The 22,025-nt window shown below is 42.2% G+C and overlaps 1 protein-coding gene and 1 pseudogene across 1 annotated transcript in view; both read left to right on the plus strand.

Annotated features, from left to right (window-relative positions):
• The window catches only part of ABCC2 (ATP binding cassette subfamily C member 2), a 69,927-nt gene that overhangs the window by 21,697 nt on the left and 26,205 nt on the right, over positions 1-22,025 (plus strand). Inside the window, exons 3-16 of the mRNA XM_025466877.3 lie at positions 1,120-1,245; positions 2,950-3,084; positions 3,299-3,406; positions 3,873-3,928; positions 5,323-5,557; positions 7,427-7,590; positions 8,341-8,518; positions 11,355-11,609; positions 12,778-12,843; positions 15,038-15,175; positions 15,736-15,882; positions 17,539-17,623; positions 18,323-18,389; positions 20,211-20,337. Of these exons, the coding sequence (XP_025322662.3) occupies positions 1,120-1,245; positions 2,950-3,084; positions 3,299-3,406; positions 3,873-3,928; positions 5,323-5,557; positions 7,427-7,590; positions 8,341-8,518; positions 11,355-11,609; positions 12,778-12,843; positions 15,038-15,175; positions 15,736-15,882; positions 17,539-17,623; positions 18,323-18,389; positions 20,211-20,337 (1,887 nt within the window). The remainder of the gene's footprint in view (positions 1-1,119; positions 1,246-2,949; positions 3,085-3,298; positions 3,407-3,872; positions 3,929-5,322; positions 5,558-7,426; positions 7,591-8,340; positions 8,519-11,354; positions 11,610-12,777; positions 12,844-15,037; positions 15,176-15,735; positions 15,883-17,538; positions 17,624-18,322; positions 18,390-20,210; positions 20,338-22,025) is intronic.
• On the plus strand, positions 1,626-2,296 carry LOC112672184 (transmembrane protein 147-like; annotated as a pseudogene).

The raw sequence follows: 22,025 nt of genomic DNA on the forward strand, positions 1-22,025 counted from the left end.
CACTTCTTTGGGTTATTTTAGGTTTTATAAATACTTTCACTACTAAAATGGAGACTCTAGTTAACAATCTGTGCATAAACGGGGCACTTGGGTGGCTCAATGGTGGAGTGTCTGCCTTTGGCTCAGGTCACAATCCCTGGGTCCTGAGATTGAGTCCCGCATTGGGCTCCCTGCACAGAGCCTGCTTTTCCCTCTGCTTGTTTCTCTGCCTCTCTCTCATGAACAAATTTTTTTTTTCATGAACAAATTTTTTAAAAAATTCTGTGTAGAAGTATTTCCTGAAATTCAGAGTTCCCTTAGAATTAGCTTCCTAGGAGTGGAATTACTATATCAAAGAATATGAGCAGTTAAGGCTTTTGAAACCTATAAAAATTTCAAAATTTTTATAGCTTAGGAAGCTTTTTGCCAATTTATATTCTCATCAAAAGTGTGTTAAAGTTCATGTCTCTGCACCCTTGCCAGCACTGAGTATAACATATTTTTCTTTTATATATAAAAATGGCATACTATTGTTTTACTTTGCATTTCTTTCTTTCTTTCTTTCTTTCTTTCTTTCTTTCTTTCTTTCTTTCTTTCTTCTTTCTTTTTCTTTCTTTCTTTCTTTCTTTCTTTCTTTCTTTCTTTCTTTCTTTCTTTCTTTCTTTCTTCTTTCTAAGATAGATCATAAGCAGGGGTGTGGGGCAGGAGGAAAGGGGAAAGGGAGACACAGAGAGACTTGATCCCAGGACCCTGAGATCATGACTTGAATTGAAGGCAGACACTTAACCAACTGAGCCACCCAGGTGCCCACTTTGTATTTCTAGAAGTACTAACGCAACTGATGTTTTTCATTTGTTGAGCATATTTGTGAATTGTCTGTTCACATCACTTACTTTTAAAATAGACATGTTACTGTATATAACTTTGTGAACATATTTTAAATATACTCATTCAGCATTCCTCAAAAACCTATCCTAGTATACATTGAACTTCATTCCATTGCTTAAACTACATGTATTTGTTGATGCCAGAAGTATTTGTGTTCTCTGAATCCCTTCATACCATTCGTATTTTCTATTATCAAGACCATTCTATTCTAAAGCATGATATCCTCTTAACCATGATCTTTTTCCTTCTCAGGTGCTTGTTGGGTTTCTTCTTATTCTAGCAGCCATAGAGCTGGTCCTTGTACTCACAGAAGACTCTGGAGAAGCCACAGTCCCCGCCATTAGATACACCAATCCAAGCCTTTACCTGGGCACATGGGTAAGGCCTACCCCACTCCTGCCCTGTGTATCATCTTCCTACTCATAGTTATCTAGTTAAAATGTACTCTTTTCGAATAAAACTAAGTTCATATACCTTTTTTGAGGGTCTTGTGATGAGGCAAAGTTGTAATGTAGTAGTGGTTGTCATGAGGTTTAATCAAATTTTAGTTTTGTATATTCTTTTGAACACTAACTTCTACATCTTTCTCCCTAGTGTAATTACTAGCTTTGATGACTATAAAAGACAAGATATATATATAAGACTATAAGATACATATCTTACGCCCTCCTATCTTTCCATCTAATATTACACATGAATGGGTGCCAGGCCAGCTGAGACAGAGACCTGCACTCTAGTGGGCCCAGGAGGTTGGCGCCATGACCCTATTCCACTTTGGGAATGACTTCACCCTGGCCTACTTCCCCTACTTCATCACCTACAAACAAGTACAATGTCTGAGTACAATGCCTTCTAGAAATGTGCACAAACCAGGGTCACCTACCTCTTCATGCAGCTGTGCAAGATGCTGTTCCTGACCACTTTTTTTCCTACCTGGGAAGGCAGCATCTATGACTTTTTTGGGGTGTTATGAAGGTCAGCATGGATGCGGCAGTTCTGGTAGGCCTAAACCTTGTCAGGTCCTGGAATGTGCTGCGAAGGAGAGTATAAGATCATGGTTCTGCCTTGGGCTGGGCCACCGCCAAGCTCATTATGTCCCACTGCATCCCCTCTGAGTTGGAGCCCAGGGCATTGAGTTTGACTGGAAGTACATCCAGAAGAGCCTGGACACCAACATCAGCCTAGTTCATTACATCATCTCATATGCCCAGGTCTGGATGATAACATGCTACAACCTATACTGTACTTTTCAGCCAGCAATATTCCTACTGATGTTCTTTAACGTCCATGAGGCCTTCGTTATGGAGACCTTCATCTACCTCTGTTCCCTGGGCAGCTGGACAGCACAGCTGGCCGAGCAATGGTGACAAGCCTGCTGGCCCTTAGCACCCTAGCTCTGTGTGTCACCATTGTCAACATGCACTCCTAGGCTTGGTGTGCCAAACATTTATACACCCTTTCCTTGCCTCCAGGCTTCAGTAAAGTAAACAGTACTTGGAAAGTTAAAATAATAAATATATAAAATATAATTATACACATGAAAGTCAAGTTTATTGATGTAAAATAATTTATTAAGTATCACTGAGTCTAGGAAACCAACATTTAGTTATATTTAAATGAGATGTTACAAGGCAAGTTCTATTGCTTAGTTTGATATTATTAGAAAATCATATAGACAACTTGGACCTCTCCAACAGAAATTGCCTCCCAGGGGGACTGCTATAGTACCTGAAATTAACTCCCTTGGGTCTTGAAAAGACTTTTCTGGCTCCCAGGGTAACTCCATTAAACGCAAAAGGTGACCCACTGTGTTCTTGGCTAACTCCCCACCCAAGTGTAGTGAATAGAGATGGGGTGGGGAAGAGGGTCCCAGGGAAAATGGATATCCTAAAAGAAGAAATTAGATTGTATCAGGGAGGACGTCTACAATTTGGCATTTGTATTGTCTGCTTGGCCAGCCTTCTAAAGGAGCTTGATATAACTAATCAACCCACCATTCTTCTGTCTCTCTGGCATTTTTCTTGCCTCTTGTCCTTGGTTAGTAATGATATTTTTTGGAACTTGATGTGACTTTCTCTCTAGCTCCTGGTTTTGCTGATCCAATACAGCAGGCGATGGTGTATACAGAAGGATTCTTGGTTCCTGTCTCTATTCTGGATTCTCTCAATACTCTGTGGTAGTTTCCAATTTCAGACTCTGATCCGGACACTCTTAAAGGTAAGGAGGAAAGAGAGAGTGACATGAGGAGGTATTGTTGAGCAACTTCTAAGAGTAACTGACATGGAGTCAGTTGAACTCTGGGATAATTATGTTTAGGGGATTTTATGATAGGCTTTAATCACAAGCATTGACCTACATAGGCCATTTAGACTTAATTTAGAAAAAGGCTCGTTTTCTCTATTTTTTGTTTTTGTTTTTTTCTTCTCCATAGGACAGCAATTCTAACTTGGCTTACTCCTGCCTGTTCTTCATCGGCTATGCACTACAGATCCTGGTCCTGATCCTATCAGCATTTTCAGAAAAAGATGCCTCCTCAAATGTGAGACTCTAAATATGCCCACCTCATGTATTATTTAACTGGACATTGCCTTGACACATGTAACTTTGAGATGCTAAGGCCTCATGGAGTTCCTACAAGCCTGGAATATAGCCATGTAGACCATCTGTGGCTTAAAGAAACAGAAAGTGGCTAGCATAGGGAAATACTCTTTTATGAGTATGGAAATACTTTTACGCTGGCCCACCAATCCTCAGCATAGACAATTCATTCATGTATCTATGCAGAAAATTGGATTTTTACTGGTGACTTTAGGGTCTCCAGATAAACATTTGTTGTCCAATATACCTCAGTATTATGTCTACTTTTTAGCATAACATATCTAGAAAAATCAGAAATATATAAAATATAATTATACTGAATTATACACATTCTGATTTTAGTCCCACAAAGTTCCTGTTTCAAATTTATTTACTTTTTGATTTGTGTGTGTGTGTGTGTCTTGCAGAATCCATCATTCACGGCCTCATTTCTGAGTAGCATTACGTTTAGTTGGTATGACAGGTAGGAAATGCCTGGTGTGGGCTATCCATATCCCTACCCCCTCATTCTTCTGAAAATGATGTAAATCTTCATTTAATTTAATTTTTAAAAATATTTTAAAAATTTATTTGAGAGAGAGCATGAGCAGGGGGAAGGGGCAGAGGGGGAGAAGGAGAAGCAGGAAGCATGATGCAAGACTCAATCCCAGGACCCCGAGATCATGACCTGAACCAAAGGGAGACACTTCAGCAACTGAACCACCCAGGCATCCCTGGAAATCTTAATTTTAAAAATGCTTCCTGAGGCCTCCATTTCTCCTCTACTTAGAGTCCGAGAATGTTGACTTAATAGATCTATTTATTTCAGAGTGGCATGTGGAGGAGACGATGGAGGGGGATTTGCTTATGGTGGCCTGGAGGTTCCATAGAGAAAAGGAAGGATGTTAGAAAAAAAGAGGCAGAACGACAAGAAAAGGGACATTTGGTGGCAGGCAGTGTGGCACAATCTGGAGGGTAAGAGGTGAGCTAGCTAGCCTGGGCTATCAAAGGATCTGCAGCCAACATTCTTGGCCTTTGTAGTTCCATGGGCCCCTGTGCAGGCTGGTAATGTCTAGGGATGCCTTCTCAGATATAATGTTTTCAACACATAAAGTAAAAGGTACAGGGTTACAAAGGAAACCAAATATATTAAAATATGATCAGTTAAATATTTTTTAAAACTTGTGATAAAGTAACACAAGTGCTTCTTTATGAATGTGTTAAATAACAAGATCTAGTGATGAGGTGAACAATGACCACAATCTCCAAGTAGCAATGAGTGTACACACACCATGAAAACACTGTGATGTCTCCCAGTGTCAAAGGAACAGGCACTCTTGTTTACAACTGTTTGGTTGCCGCCATTCATGTTATAAAGAAAGACTAACTTTCAGTGAGAAGCTTAGTGAAAATAAAGATGTAATATATTTTTTGTATCCATATTCTCAAATACCAGGTTGATGGGCCCTGATGTAGAGAGATAGCACAGAGGAGGCTTCCAGGGCTGCTTGGTTCCTGAAGGGCATTGTGAAGGCCCCTCAGGGAGATGCCAGAGGGGCAGAGAGGCAGCCAGTGTTTGAGGAAGTTGGAGGAGGAGGAGGTGATGATGCCCTTCTGGCTTTTAATTCAGCAGTGCTGCTCCTCTTCCCTTCTTGTCTGATTCTACACTCCATCACCTGTCCCATCCGTTTCCTGCCCTCCCTACAACTCTGTCAAGTTTGAAGGGCCAGGAGATGGAGTAGTGGGCCTCCTCCCATCCTCTGTCCCTCCATCTCAGAACTGCGGGTTGGGGGTGGAGGCCGGTTTTAACAGAAGCAGGAAGGACACTGCCCCGACCCAGCCTGTAGGGTCTCAGCCTGTGGGTCACTCTGGTTCCAGCATTGTTATGAAAGGCTACAAGCAACCTCTGACACTGGAAGATGTGTGGGATGTTGATGAACAGATTACAACCAAGGCACTGGTCAGCAAGTTTGAAAAATATATGGTAGAAGAGCTGCAGAAGGCCAGAAAGACCCTCCAGAAACAGCAACAGAGGAACACCCAGGGGAAGTCTGGAGAAAGGCTGCATGACTTGAACAAGAATCAGAGTCAAAGCCAAGATATCCTTGTTCTGGTAACTTTCCCATGATGTCTGTGTGAAAGTGCTCTGTGTTTCAGGCAAGACAATATCAGTGTCCTAGTGATTCTGTCCTGACATTTTGATAGCACTTTATACATTGCAGTGCATTTTATATTATGTGTAGTATTCATAACATTAGTAATACCTTTGTGATGGGTACATGTCAATATAATGTGCTATTCTTTCTCCTTTTGGGCATATTTGAAATTTTCTATAATATGTCTTTAAAAATAGAAAAAACCAATACCTTAGCATTGCCAGAATTTGCAATTTGGTGGGCTTTAGCATTAGCAGTTAATTCACTTATTTATTCACTCAAGTACCAAGTATCAATTGTCAGAGAATATTCTGGGCACTGGGTACAAGGAATAGCCTGAAGGAGTCCTCTTTATAGAGCTGGAAAATAAATAATAAACCAATACATGTTACTCTCTGAGAGTAACAAATGATATTAAGAATAAATAAAACATGTTCATGTTTTGCATGAAGTAACTTTAGGATGGTAGGAGAGACTTTTCAGAGGAGGTGACACTTGAGCAGAGACCCAAAGTCTGAGAAAAGTCCACCTGTGGGACCATCAGAAGGAGGTATAATCCAGACCAATGGAGCAGGAGTGTGAGGCTGAGGGGAACACGTTTAGTTTGTATGGAGAACTGCAAGAAGGTCCCGGGGCCTGGAGAAAGAGGCTGAGTAGGGGGTGAGATGAATTCAGGGCAGCAGGCAAGGCCTGTGCTGTGTAGACCCTTGTGGACCATGGTAAGGAGTCTGGGTTTAATGGAAGGTTTTGAACAGAAAAGTAATGTGATCAGATTTATATTTTAAAAATGCATCTGGGCTGCTGCCGGGAGGATAGATGGTTGAGGGGCAAGAGGAGAAGCTGGGAGGCAGCCTGGGGCAGATGGCCAGGCAAGAGACTGATCAGATGGGATCTCAGTGACAAAATTATAAGAGGAAGTCACTGGTAGAAAAAACCTGGAAACTGAGGCTGAGAAACTGAATTTGGGGCTTGATGAATAGAATGAAGAGGCCAAATCACAGGAAGAGGAAGAAGCTGGTGAGTGAGCAGTAATGTCCCATGTATTAGATTCCCAGGGCTACCCCAACATGGTACCTCAAACTGCATGGCTTAAAACAAACTTACTATTTCACAAAGGAAGCCAGAAGCCCCACATAAAAGTATCAGCAGGGCCACGCTCCTTACAAAACCCATAGGGGAGAAACTTTCCTTCCTTCTTCTATGTTCTAGTTTTGCTGCTCTTTGGTTTATGGATGCATCACTCCAGTCTGTACCTCTGTCATCACACTACCATCTTCTCTATGGGTCTGAGTCTCTTCTCTTACAAAGACACCAGTCCTACTGGAGTAGGGCCCACCCTAAGAACTTCAACCTCACTTGATTACATCAGCAAAGGCCCCATTTCCAAATAAAGGCACATTCTAAGGTACTGGTGGTTAGAGTTACAGCATATTTTTTGAGGGAACATAATTCAACCCATAATATCCTACAACAACCACAAGCAAGAAAAAACAAAAAGTCTTAAAAATTCTCATGTTCATACCCTTCCTGGCAGGCCCCCTACTTAGAGTCTGTTCTTTGTTTTTTATTTTTATTTTTTTTTAACATGGTATTTTTACCAGCTTAGTGGCCTGGTTTTCTCACCCAAGATAGATCAAGAGTATTGGAATGGGGAAGGAAACCAGTGACGGCAGCTGGAAGGGTGCACAGTGGCAGGCAGTGAGAAGACCAAAATCTGTGCAAAGAAAGCAACGGGATTCAGAGGCTTAACACTGGAGTCATGCAGTGTGAGACAAAAGTTTACACTACGTGACTGTGTAAGCACTGTTGTTTGGTTTTATACCTAGGAAGAAGTTAAAAAGAAAAAAAAGAAGTCTGGGACCACAGAAAAGTTTCCCAAGTCCTGGTTGGTCAAGAGTCTCTTCAAAACTTTCTATGTCATACTCTTGAAATCATTCCTACTGAAGCTGGTGTTTGACCTTCTCACGTTCCTGAATCCTCAGCTGCTGAAGTGAGTCCTGGACCTTGGCTAGTCCTTCAGGGCCTCCTCTGCCACTCCCCTCCCTGCTTGCCCCTTAGATATGCAGGCAGGAGTTTATTAAATTCCCATTGTTTAAAATGCTCATAATATTCCTCCACCTTCCAGTGTTGCGTTCACGAAAAGCACAGGGCTGTTCTAAAGATCTAAAATACTAGGTCTTTTAGCTTCCCTCTTTCCTACATCCCTCCCCTCCTAGGAAGCCAGGTTCTTGTTAGAGACTCTTGTTAAACAGAAGTGACCTGGGAGGAGGCATGCCCAAGAGGTGGGCAGCATAATCCAACAGAGCCTTATACCTAGTGTCTATAACCCCATCTCTACAGCCACAGCCTTTGGTGGGAGGTTTAGGTTAATCATGACAAGACTTTGTAGTCTGCTGGAATCTATAGGATGAATTCTCCTTTAGGGGAAGTTCGAACTCACATTGGATCCATGTCCTACTACCCCCTGGTAAGTAGGGGAAGACCGGGCCGAAGCATTGCATGCAGCACCAGGTCTAAAGAGCGTTTCTTTCATTATCCCTGCTCACAGCCATGGGTCATCATCTCTAATCTCTTGCTGCTAGCCCTCCAAGCAAAAGCAAAAGCCCTGATGCAACTGTGAAGTTTAGGTCTTCCAACAGTATTGGACAATTCTGGTCACTTTTGAAGCTGGCTGTGCATGAGGAATGTGAACAATCCTTGGAGACCTGATGGGCTCATTTATTTGATTTTGATTTGGCAGGTTGCTGATCTCCTTTGCAAATGACCCAGACATGTATGTGTGGACTGGGTATTTCTATTCGGTCCTCTTCTTTGTTGTGGCTCTCATCCAGTCTCTCTGCCTTCAGAGCTACTTTCAAATGTGCTTCATGTTGGGTGTAAACGTACGGACAACCATCATGGCTTCCATATACAAGAAGGTAGGTGGATTGTGTTAGACATCACTGAAGAAAATTCCCTTAAGTGTGAGCATTTATTCCAAGACTGAGGAAAACTTTGATAGAAATGAAAACTGATCTTAACATTCGATTCTAACTAACCAGATAACCTCCTTTAGATTTTTCTTTGAAAATTGTGAAAAGTGGATTCACGGACATAGAGCTTGTGCGTGTTCAGGGGACATGGGGGAGGATGCACTCTAGAGAAAAGCTGGCAAGCCGTTCTCTGCCTGGGATCTGCCTTTTAGCCTTGAAGGCTCGTGTACCTGTCTCTCTCTTCTTGCTCTCTTGACAAAGTGAGAACACCTTGGAAAAGAATGTAAGATTAGAATATTCAATTTGACAGCACATATACTGATAATGGAAAGAATATAAGATCAGAAAAGAAGCTGACCAATGGCAAACTCTTAAAATCACCATTTAAAATGGATACTACTTGAAACCAGGTTCATAAGACATGGTGTATTTATCTCTGTTACGATTTTGCCATAGACTAGAATGCTCTATGGGCCAGGGCTCTACCTCCCCAGACCCAGTTGCCTAGAGACTACTTTTTCTAATCTTTAGCATCTGACCACCCCTTCTCTGCCTGACTCCTTTTTTCATTTTGTAAATACATGCTCTCTGGTTACTGAGTTCTGCAGACTTGGGAAGTTTTTCATTTCCTTATGATGATTTTGCTAACCTTCCCTCTGCTGTGTTGCATTTAACCTTTAACTTTTTCAGAGCAACTGTATTTTCCTCGTGTCCTAGATACCAAGGTGAAATCTCATTTTGTCCCTTGAAAAATAGAATCAATTCTATCTCAATAAAAAATAAATAAAAAGAAATGAAAATACAATAGTTACTGTCAGTGACTACAAGCCTGAGGGAAAAAAAATTCATATGTGAGGAGATAGGACTTTTTGTAGAATAGAACATTAAACTCCAATTGCCTTTTCTTCCTCTCTTTCTTGTGCCACTAGCGTTTTCTATCATAATGATTTTCTGTTACGGTTCCTGGTTCTCTCCTTTGCGTTTGTCTCTTAAAACCAATGTGTCATTGTCTTCCCTGAACAGATGTTGCCTTGTCCAGAGACCCAGACAGAGAGTCCAAAATGTCTAGATCAGAAGTCTGGTCAAGTCTTTCAAACTCCCTCCTGAGTACCCTCACACTAGAATTCGGACTTCCCCCCAATTTTTTTAATCCCTTTATTTCCTTTGGAGATACTGGATTTCTGCTCATTTGCAGGGTATCGGGTCACTAACCAGGCTATCTCAGCCATTTCTATGAATGTACACTTTTACAATTATGGTGGTTCATTCCTAAATATATTCTAAGTTTTGCAACTGTTACAGTTCATAAAGAATTTGTAAAATGGAACTCTTAATAAGACTTTTAGTCAAATAAATATTCCTACTAAAATAGAATTTAAAACTGATTTCTAATGGCTAGACAATGCTTCATTTATGAAATGTTATGAAACACTTTTTATATCCATTATCAATTCATGGCCTTGTGAAGTAACTGCATTATCTCTAATTTACAGAGAAATAAGACTTAGGTCATTGCAATGCCTACAATCATATAGACAGGTATTGCCCTCAGATGAAGGCAATTAGAACTAAATTAATGCCTTTTCGACTGTACTGAGATTTACTGAGAATAGAAAAATGATGACCTTGAAGGGTAATTAGTTGGTTTGGCTTTTTGGTTTGTTTTGGGGAGGGGGATGTTTTTGTTTTCCATATCAAAGAGGAAGCATAGCCACAGACTGATTTCTCTAGAAACTTAATGGCCTAATGTTTTGGGGAATTTTCCTCATTTTACTGTATAACCAAGAATCCTGTTATGTTCCAAAGAAGTATGTGTTGGTGGATTAAGATGACAGTTGAGCTTCCAGGAAGAGGATGGAGGATCCCTAGGACCACCTAAAGGTCTATACTGTCTTTTGTGTGAATTAGAAAGCTCTCCTTCCTCCAGGAAGATGTAGCCCATGCCAGGTGGTTTTTTGTTTTTTTGTGAACTGGTTTCAGTGCCCCCACCTCAAGTTCCTTGGCTGGATGCCCCCACCTCAAGTCCCTTGGCTGGGTGCATTTGTGCAAGGCACCGTTGTAAGTGACAGACCTGTGGAGATAAATCTTTTGGTCTCTCTAACATGAAAACAGGAGCCAATGCTATGTGATTCAGCATCTAGATATTGTCTGCAAATTCCTGACAATAAACAAATTTTGCTTCAAATGCATGAACCGCACAGCTTTCCTCTTCATTCTGAGACTTCTGTCCTTCTTGGAAATGGCTGCAACTTCCTTTTAAGAACATGGCTCCAAGTAACACTGCCACAACCAAATCTAAAAGGCCAGAGTCAATAAGTGATTCCTCCCTTCCTATCAGCCTTCAGTATCTGATTCCATACTGTGTGCCATGTGATATGGTAGTGAAATGAACAGATGTAGCCCTTGTTCTCATTGAGTTTACGTCTGGTGGAGAAGTAGAAAAATGACATCATTACAGTTCAGTATGATGAATGTAATGCCAGAAGTAAGCCCCGAATGTTCTGGGAGTACACAGAAGGTACTGGTATCTAACCCAAACTCAGGAGTCCAGGAAAGTCTTCTCAGAACAAATTCCATCTAAACTGACACTAAAGAAAAGGAATTTTCTGAGCAAAGAAATGTGTATATTGGGGTAGGGTTGGTAAGGGGTTCAAGGAGGTAGAAATAACCTGAAAGAGGAGTCAAGAATGAGAGAAAACTCTGTATAAGGTTGGGAGGCAAGAAGGCAGAGCCCCTTGGAAAAGTTGTGTCTATTGTTCCCAATTCCAATCTTTATCTTTAGGCGCTGACCCTTTCCAACCAGGCCAGGAAGCAGTACACCATTGGAGAAACAGTGAACCTGATGTCTGTGGATGCTCAGAAGCTCATGGATGTGACCAACTTCATTCATCTGCTGTGGTCAAATGTTCTCCAGATTGCTTTATCTATCTACTTCCTGTGGGCAGAGCTGGGACCCTCCATCTTAGCAGGTGTTGGGGTGATGATACTCCTAATTCCAGTTAATGGGCTACTTGCCTCTAAGAGTAGAGCTATTCAGGTAAAGAAACTGAGTCACACTGGGGATATATATACCTTCTTCAAAGTCTAAAAGTCTTTTGTTTAACTCTTGGGTATTTGGGCAGGCAAAGCTGATGGAAGACTTTCCAGCATTCCACATGAACGTGGTTTTCTCTATCTTCCCCTTTCATCTTTTGACCAATCTTAAGGTTTATATTCTCTTTATTCATGTTAGAGGGCAGAGAGGGGAGAGCTGTCCAGAGACCCTGCACATAACTCTTCTACCCTGCTCTGATAGGCTGTTTTTTTTTTAATTTTCTATTTTTTAAAGAAGATTTTATTTTTAAGTAACATCTACACCCAACATGGGGCTCAAATCTATAACCCTGAGATCAAGAGTTGCATGTTCCACTGACTGAGCCAGGCAGGTGCCCTAGGGCTGTTCTTAGAATAGTTATGATTGGCCCTGTTTTCCCCATCATAGCAATACAAACCAATCATGCAGAGCAGACACATGAGTGACCCAAACTTTAAGCCTAAAGTTGGCAGGGTTCCCTGCAGACAGTTCTTTGATCTGCCAGGAATCACAGATTGGGTGGGAGGACTGGATGCTGTATGTGATACATTCATTCATTCCCTTTGTGTTCCTTTAGTTACAAATAATTATTTTTAAAAGATATAGTGTACATGCTATTCTGGGAACAGGGCAGCAAATTAGACAAAGCTCTTGTTCTTGTGGAGTTTACATTCTTCTATAGTGGAAATTTAGGCCATAAATAGAAGCAAACAAGAAAACTATCAGGTCATGATAAATGAAACAGGGTGATATGATAGCAAGTGAGTGGATGGTGGTTTTAGATGACAGGGTCAGGAAAGGCCTCATACATGTGAGGGTACATGTGAGGGTACAGTCAGGAGCCTGACTGTGAAGGAGCAAGTTCCCAGAAGTATAACCTGGGAAGAGGGCAAGCCAGGCAGAGCCTGCAGGGGCAGACATGAACTTGACACGTTTAAGGATCAGAATGAAGACAGGTGTGGCAGGAGCAGCCTGGACAAAGAACACGGTGGGGAGAGACGCATCCCAATCCCGGGCACCTCAAGTTCTTACCGACTGACATCTACAAGTGTCACCAGCACAACCTAGCATCCATGGCAAATCCGAACCGTCTCACAAAGAAGTGTGTTTTGTTTTACTTTTTCCTTGACAGGTAAAAAATATGAAGAATAAAGACAAACGTTTAAAGATCATGAATGAAATTCTCAGTGGGATCAAGGTGAGAAACTGAGGAGGAGCAGGCCCTCCATGTAAAATGGTGGCAGCAGCAGCAAAGGGTTCTTGGCCTCAACAAAGCCTGGTAGGGGTTGTGAACAGCTCCTTCTGGGCCTGAGATGTGTCACAGGACTCCAGGCTCATCTGTCCACAAGTCTCCAAGTCTCTTGCTTCTCCTTCTAGCTGTTTCAGGCCCTCTTTCAAACCTGGATTTCTGTTTATTTACCTTAAATGTTTGTTTGTTTGTTTGTTTGTTTTTATGTTTTTCTGTAGAAATTGTCAAATGCACACAAAAGTAGAGAATGATCTCATGAGACCCAGTGGACTTCTCACCCACATCTACCAATTATCAGCATGATCTGATCTGTGTATCCACTTCATGCTCTGCTAGATTATATTTAAAGCAAATCCCAGATATCTTGTCATTTCATTCATAAATACTTTGTATGTTTCTAAAAGACTTTATTTTTTAACATAGCCACAATACCATTAGTATACCTAAAAAAGATTACTCATTTTTTTGGGTACTGCTAAATTTTCCCGATTGCCTCATATGTCATTTGTTTGCTGAATTAGCTGGAATAAGGATCCAAAAAATGTCCAAACATAGCATTTAGTTGCCAGTTCTTTGAATCTATAATAGACTCTTTCCTTTTGTTTTGTTTTTTTAATTCCTTTTTTGTCATATTGGAGAAATCAGATTGTGTTGTTTCCTGTATTTCTTATAAATTAGCAATCAGATCTAGAGGCTTGATTAGTTTTTTTGTTGGTTTGTTTGTTTGTTTTTGTTTGTTTGGTAGGGGTAGGGAGGAAGGATACTTTCAGAGGGTACTGTATAGATATGATCCAGGTATTGTCAGTCTGATTCACCCCTTAATAGGTTTCCTGCTGTTATTCTTCTTCTTTTTTTTTTTTTTTTTTTTTTCTGCCATTCTTTCACTTAGAGCAGTGATTTGTGGCCCTGGAAACACATTTTGACCCCCTGGGCAGTTTGTAAAACCCACTGAAGTTTGGGCTCTAATTCAAGCCATTTAAATTAGATTCTCTGATGTTGAGGCCTAGGCATACATATGTTTTAAAAGCTCCCCAAGTGATTCTAATATGCAGCCAACATTGAAAACTATCATAAGAGTTCTTGCATCCATGAATGATCATTACCTTGATCTATTATTTCATTAGGAGCAAAAGAGTGAAATTTTAGTTCTATTAAATTTTAGTTCTATTAATCTTTGGCAATGATTAGCTGGAATTCTATAATGAAGAATTATCTTTAATCAACTAGTTAGTTACCCTAAAATAAATTTTGTACAGGACAGGCAAGATAAATGCTTGCTTCATTCCCTCTATTGACCAGCTTTCAAAATAATGCATTTACTCCCACAAAGGTCACCAAGATGTTATTTTTTTTAACATTTGTGTTGTTTTGAATTCAAGGATTTAAGTGTTATCCTAAACTTTTTGAAAATGAAATGGAGGCCTCTTTTAATCCCTGATATTTCTCTACACAGAGCTCTGATATGCCTTCTTGCTAAATCTAGTAAAATGAAAAGATAGCTCTGACTTTGCATCTCTGTTCTAACACTTGCTAGCTTGGTAACTTTGGTCAAGTTAATTAGCTTCAGGATCCCTGGGTGGCACAGTGGTTTAGCGCCTGCCTTTGGCCCAGGGTGCAATCCTGGAGACCTGGGATTGAATCCCACGTCGGGCTCCCGGTGCATGGAGCCTACTTCTCTCTCTGACTATGTCTCTGCCTCTCTCTCTCTCTCTCTCTCTGTGTGTGTGTGTGTGACTATCATAAATAAATAAAAATTTTAAAAAGTTAATTAGCTTCTTCAGCCTGTTTCTTTATCACTAAAATTGATACAATAATTCTGCAAAAATCAGGGATTCTCCTTGGTTTGCCCAGAACTTTCTGGGCTTAGCACTGAAAGCCCCATGTCCTAAGCAACCCCTTAGACCCAGGTAAACTGAGACAATTGATCACACTAAGGTTGTTATAAGGATTAAGTAAGATAATGTGTATAAGCCATTTTGTATATAGTAGGTTGTCAGCAAATGCAGCCTATCTTTCTATAATCATACTTTATAATCTGGATTTCTACCTTCCATCCCCCGTTTTGGAGAACACATCCTAAAATCTGGGCAGATGAGCCCTTTTGGGGCAACGGTGTGAGCTGTGCTGTTTTCTATCCTCTTAGATCCTGAAATATTTTGCCTGGGAACCTTCATTCAAAAACCAAGTCCACGAACTTCGGAAGAAAGAGCTCAAGAACCTGCTGACCTTCGGGCAGATGCAGTCTGTAATGGTGTTTCTCTTATACTTAACTCCGGTCTTGGTGAGTGACAGCAATCAATGGGCTGGGAAGAGGAAGCTGCCAATCAATCAGCTGCCTGAAGGGGAAGGTTCTAGATAGGCTGCCCAGTGCTGTAGGCCTAGCCCTCAAATCCAGGGAGTTCTGGCCCCTCCTCACTTTCTCAGAGCCACTATCCCTACCTCGTGCCCCAGCTCTAGTTTCACCCCAGTGTACAATTTGGTGCTCTGGCAGCCCAGAGCAAGTTTCCAGAATGGTTGTCATCAATGAGGTATCCAGGAATGGTTTGCATAGGAGACTTTCTATCTTCTTGAGGAGGCTGTGTGGATTTAGAGTGGGAAGGAACACCAATATCGGAGCCAGGAGACCCAAACTATGGTCTCAGTGATACCATTAACTGACCTTGTGACCTCAGGCAAGATGTTTCCTCTCCTCTGGGCTCCACTTTCTCAGCTGTAACACAAGAAGATTGAGACAAAAATTCCTAAAGCTCCTTCAACTCTGATATACCATGTTCCTGAGTCTTAGCATAAGGCCGCTTGGACCCGTTTAGGAATGAATTCCTCGTGACCTTGCTTCTCCAGGTGTCTGTGATCACGTTTTCAGTTTACACTCTGGTGGACAGCAATAATGTTTTGGATGCAGAGAAGGCATTCACCTCCATCACCCTCTTCAATATCCTGCGCTTTCCCCTGAGCATGCTCCCCATGGTAATCTCCTCACTGCTCCAGGTGGGTAGGATCTCTCACTGCTGCCTGATTATCTCTGGTTAAAAGCCTTATGTTCCAAAGTGACTAGCCTCTCAGAGTGCACGTCTAGCTTCTGCTGGTGAACTTTCAATTAGAGACCTTTGTTTGGTCTTAGTAAAAACCAAGTAAAGACCAAGACCAAGTAAAGACCAAGACCAAGACCAAGTAAAGACCAACAAACTTGGAGACCAAGTTTGATCTTAGTAAAATCACAAGCTCTCTGAACCCTAATTAATCTGACTATAAAATGAGGATAATCATACCAATCTTCTCTACCTCACAGGGAGAGAGTGCTTGTGAGAGCATTTAGTGAGATGATGGTGATGAGCCCTGGTACCTGGAACATTTTTAAGCCCCTTTCCCAGCCTGGTTTCCCCCACATTTTTCCAGGGCTTTGGGGTATTTATAAGCATTAGGGAAATATGGCACAAAGGGAAAGAAAAGACATTGTCTTGCATGAAGCTATGTAAGGGTAAAACTGAATGCAGTTCTTGAGCTTCGAGCTGTCAGTTTGGAGTTTAAGAGATCTTGGATGGGCCAGAGGCAGTGTCTGAGTCCTGCAAAGTGAGCATAGACACTGAGATGGACCAGGTACCAGACCTCAGGAGGACATTCATGGGACAGGAGGTAGACTGGTGAGGTGGCCAGGAAGATGGAGTGTAGTGATATGCATTTACCCAGGCAGTGGCTGGCTCAGACCACAAGAGTGACCCCCTGTCCTGGAGGGAGTGAAGAAAGGCTAACAGATTTGACTGATAGAGAAACAGCAGGCTCTTTTTAGATGCAGTTAGTTTACTACACAGATAACCAAAGCAAAGTCAGCAGAGGTGTCCACTCCCTTCATCCCCATCTCACAGGATGACCATGCACCCCTGCTGTGTGGCTCCCTGTGTCTGAGGAGCTGATTGGCTGCAGCAGCACCCACACAGTTTTGTAGCCTACAGCGGTGCTCAGGAGGGAGCAAGGCAGAGAGTCTGCTCCTTCATTAGAACCCGGGTGGCAAGGAGAAACCATCTTATGACAGGTTCCCTGGAAATAGGGAGGCAAGTGAGAAATGTCCTTGTAAAAGCTCCCAAGAATTCCAAGTTCTCATTGTTTCTGGAGACTACAGGATGTCTGCCAATGCTTGGGTCAGCTGTGGTTTAAACCTGGCCTATGTGGAGATGTGAAAGGTCACTATGGTGCCGTGGCCAATTCCTCTATAAAGGGTCCTAGTAGTGGCTCAGTTAGGACACCAGATGAGCCCAAGGCATGGATACTCAAGTACAGAAGAGCACATCTGGGGCCCAGTTACCAAAACTAGACAGAAGTTAGGGTTTTGTCTTAGAGGAAGGCAGAAGACAGTTTCCGGAACCAGGTCCAAAGATTGGAGAGATGGCAAGAGAGTTGACCCCCAAGTTTTCTAAGGGGCTGAAACAGAGCATCTTAATTTCCTTCTGTCTCTTGAGGCTGAGGTGTGGATGAGTCTGTGGTAGGTGTCCAGAGGGTCCAGCTGTGGCAAATGGCAAATCATTGGCTAGAAACTCAGCAGGTGGACTGCTTCCACATCCAGGGCTGATGGCAAAGTCAAAATTCTCTCCCTGCTTGTGCTTGTCATTGGATTTTTTTATTCTTCAGATCCCTTGTGTCCCTCTCTAGGCCAGCGTTTCCAGAGAACGCCTGGAAAAGTACTTGGGAGGGGATGACTTAGACACATCCGCCATTCGACGTGACAGCAGTTCTGGTAATAGATCTGAAGCTGCTCCCCAAGCTTAGCCACAGAGCTGGCACCTGAACTCAATATCTGGGGCCTCTGGGCGGCAAACTGATTGAAAGGGAGACCTGGGAGTTTATCTTGAAACCCACCTTTACATAATAAGCTTGCTGTTTTTACTTAAATTATGCTTTCATTTAGAGCAGAGTACTTAGCCAGATTGCTAAACAAAGCTGGGCCAGCCACTCTGAGGATGAGCAGGGAATCCTGCAAAACATCTAGAAAGCAAAAGTCAGGATAGTGCCAAGCATAGGAATTGGGGAAGGTAGACTGGAGCTCTGAGGCCTGGGGGGCAGCCACAGCCAGAGCAAGCCATGGGTCTGGAGTTCAGGGAGCTGCTAGATTTCTATCTGGAGCTGGAATTTTTACCAGGATGCTAGGCAGCAGGGGGCCCAAGAACAGACCCAGAGTGTCTGCAAGTCAAGAGTCTGGGCTACTGACAAGGTTGGCAATTCAACCAACAATCCAACAATCCAACCTATTTGCAGGCCACTTTTGGTCTCAGCTGGGAGCTTTCCTTTCCCTCCTGTTCATGGAGGAGCCGGCGCCTGGCAGAGGGGATCTCAGGTGCTGCTGAAGGAAGCCAAGAGGGGGAAACACATGAGGGCTGAGAAGGAGCAGACACATGGGGCCTACAGCTCATGAAAAGAGGGGCCTTCTTCTCCACAGACAAAGCTGTGCAGTTCTCAGAGGCCTCCTTCACCTGGGACCGGGACTCGGAAGCCACAATCCGAGAGTGAGTTGCCCCCTTCCCACCCTGCTGTTCTTCAGAATTCTCTTTGCCAGCCCTGTTATTAGAAAGGTCCATGTAATAGGGCACATGTGCCCATGTTCAGGTAGAGATAGTGCAGGCTGAACCCCCGGAGGGATGTACTGACAGCAAAACCCCTGAGCCTCTTTCCCTATAATTGCATCTGCCTCTCTACTGTCTTCCTGTGGGACACATACATCCTGCTAAGGACCCATGAAGACAGGTATTCCGGATTGTGGAAGGAGGTAGTGCAGTGTTGGGAAGTGGCCTCGGGCTCTGGGTACGGGAAAGGATACATCCAAGAATCTGAAATCAATTTAAGTTTATTCACTCACTCAAGAATAGTAACCAAGAATGAGCCTTCGTTCCCCACAGTGAGCAATGGGAGCCGCCTCTAACTAAGATTAAACTTGAGATCCAGAGTTTTACATCTAAATAACCCATTTCCACATCCCACCTCCTCTGCCCTTAGCCAGCCCTTTCTTGCCATGCTGCACTGTAGTTCCTTATCCACAGTTTTGCTTTCTGTGGTTTCAAGTTACCTACAGGCAACCTTGGTTGTCCTCTCTGTAAGCAGATGATCCTCCTGACAAATAGAAAGTCAGTAGTAGCCTAATGCTAGGTCACAGTGCCTACGTCATTCATTCACTTCTGCTCTGCACATGGGCATTGTCACATCTTGAATCATCAGAAGAGTGAGTACAGTACAATAAGAGAGTAAAACCACATTCACCTACCTTTTATTATAGTATACTGCTATAATTGTTCTACTTCATTAGTTATTGTCATTAATCTCTTCCTGGGCCTAATTTAGAAATTTAACTTTATCACAGGGCTATCTGGATAGGAGAAAACCTAGTACCTGCAGGGTTAGATACATATACCCAGCTCCACTGAACATAGCACACACGATACACCAGGAAGCCTGAGCAGGCCACATCTTTCTTCACAATCCAGCGCATGTAATCTCCCTGTTGCACCTAGGATTTTCCAAACTTCTCTCTTATTCTTACATCCTTTGATATGAATTCTGGAGCTTGCCCCAGGATGCACTGGGGCCAGAAGCCCCTCCTCTGAACCCTCTCAACCTGAAAGCCTCCCTTTGCAGAGAGAAGTCTAGACACAGCTCCCACTTTCAGCTGAACTTCTTTTAGATGTATACTGTAGCAATAGGCAGATTCAGAAATATTGTGAACAAGTTCCTAATGTTCCAAATATTCTAGGGACTCAAAAATAGGTGGGCGCAGAGTTGCTAGGAGTCCAGCCCAGTGTGTGCCCTTCCCCAGCAGGACACGACCAGATCTCCAGAGGAAAGGGCAGGGAATTTGTGCTTTTTTTGCAAGTGCCCCACTGAATGGCTATTCTCATTGAACAGTCAAGTTTGGGAAACACTTATCTATTCCAATCCTGTTAGTTCATAAATGGAAGTCCGGAGAAAGTGACTTTCCAAGATCATACAGCGTAGCAGTAGTAGAGTTGAGACTTGAACTCAGGTCACCAGATTCTCATTAGGTCTTGTCAATGGTACCATGTTGGTGCTAAGAGAATTATTCCAGTTGAAACTACACTGGGACAAACTGTTTGTAGATAGTTGAGTAAGGGTTCACTCTCTAGCCCTTTAGAGCTTAAAAAAAAAAAAAAAGAAAGATATTAAAGAAGCACTTCAAAGTCTTCTATATCCAAGACAAATTTTCCAGTCTTGTGGGTAAGACTCAAACCAGACTTAACATGGATAGTCTGAGAGGTGGCCTGAACCACTCTTGAATAACTGCCCTCATCTCCTTCAAATACACTTCTCTCTTTCAGTGTGAACCTGGACATTATGCCAGGCCAATTGGTGGCTGTGGTGGGCACTGTAGGCTCTGGGAAGTCTTCCTTGATGTCAGCCATGCTGGGAGAAATGGAAGATGTCCATGGGCACATCACCATCAAGGTGAGAGAGGATGCCAAGAAGAGTTCTGACATTCAAATGTGGACCATACAGCACTGAGGAAGAGAATCTGATAACCACTGTTGTTTTGCAGTAGGAGGGGTCTTACAGACATTTGGTAGACTTGCAAACTAGATTCTTTGCCCCACTCCACACATATACTCAGACCCAAGGGTAAATTCTAAAAATCTGCATTTTTAATGAGGTCCCCAGGTGATTCCCATATGTATACTTAAGTTTGAAAGCTGTTAAATAGAACTCTTCTTCCTTCAAAGTACAGGCAATTCTGCTTTATCTGTGTTTCTAAAAACATCATTAAAAACTTACATAACTTTGTAACCAAGGTACCAACAAAACCAATAACAATAATAGCAATTAAAGCAGCAGCACTGTAACTGACACTCAGCATCACAGCTAATCCTGGATCCCCTGCCTTCTCCTTTGAGAGCTTGGGCTTCGAGGGTACTTCCTTCCAATACCAAAATTTGATATAGGGTGTAGATATCTTCATCAAATTTTTTTAACAGAAGAAAACTTTTCATAATGTCCTCATTAGTACTCTCTGCTTCCCCAGAGTTAAATTTAAGGGAAATTTTATATACTTAGAATCATTTAACCAGCCATCACTTGCATTAAAAAAAAAAAAAAGGCATGTCAATAGATTTCTTTTAGCTTTTTTCCTTAAGATCTTTGTATCTTGCTAAGCGCTTCTTTTTTAATTATGAGAAAACTTGCCCCTGATTGCTTGATACTGACATGCTTAGAAAATGAAGAATTAATGCTTCTTCTGCATTATACTGACCTTATTCCCTAATTTACCAGTCACTTATGAGCTAGTGTACATTAAATAGACACACAGTAAAGCAGAACAGACTCTACAGATTAAAATCTGTTTCCTAACTCCTTTTTAAAAAATTTATTAGAGAGAAAGAGAGTGTGAGTCCAAGTGTGCATGTGAGGGGGGAGGGAGAGTAGTAGAAGGAAAGAGAGAATCTCAAGCAGATTCCCCACTGAGCACAGAACCTAACCCAGGGCTTGATTTCAAGACCTTGAGATCATGACCTGAGCCAAAATCAAGAGTCATATGCTTAGCTAACTGAGCCACCCAGGCACCCCAGTTTCCTAACTCCTTTTAGGAAGCTTTTTCAAAAAAGTTTTTGAGTATAGTTGACACACCATGTTACATTAGTTTCCAGTATATTGGGAAGCTTTTTCTTGCTAACTCAAAAGCGAGCCCATTCTCAAATACAGGCCTTTGTCAGGCTCCATCTCTCATTGGACATGATCTGCCTTATGCATCAGCCAGTCACCCTAATTCAAATATCTTGGTTCTTCCTAAAATACCATCTATATCATCCCCCTTATCAGTGTTAGCCCTCTCACCAGAGTCTTAGAAAACTCACTGAGGTCAAACTAAAGCCCTGTTCTAGAAGTAGCATGTGCATTCATCCCCCAGTTTTTAGGATCATGGCTAGAAAGTAATAGTAAAAAAGGCGGGGGGGGGGGTGGGCAAATATTTAAGTGGTGGATAGGATATCAAATCTTTCTCCTTGGTTGGTGCAATATATGCAAGACATTTATAGATATCAGATGCTCAGTCAGCCTACATTGATTTTCTTCAAATCTATGTTCTTTTTTTTCCTCCCCATCCTGCCACTCCTTCCTTAAACTCTGTATTTCTGGAGGTACAA

This window comes from Canis lupus, chromosome 28 (genome assembly GCF_003254725.2).
Source record: "Canis lupus dingo isolate Sandy chromosome 28, ASM325472v2, whole genome shotgun sequence".
NCBI classification, from domain to species: Eukaryota; Metazoa; Chordata; class Mammalia; order Carnivora; family Canidae; genus Canis; species Canis lupus.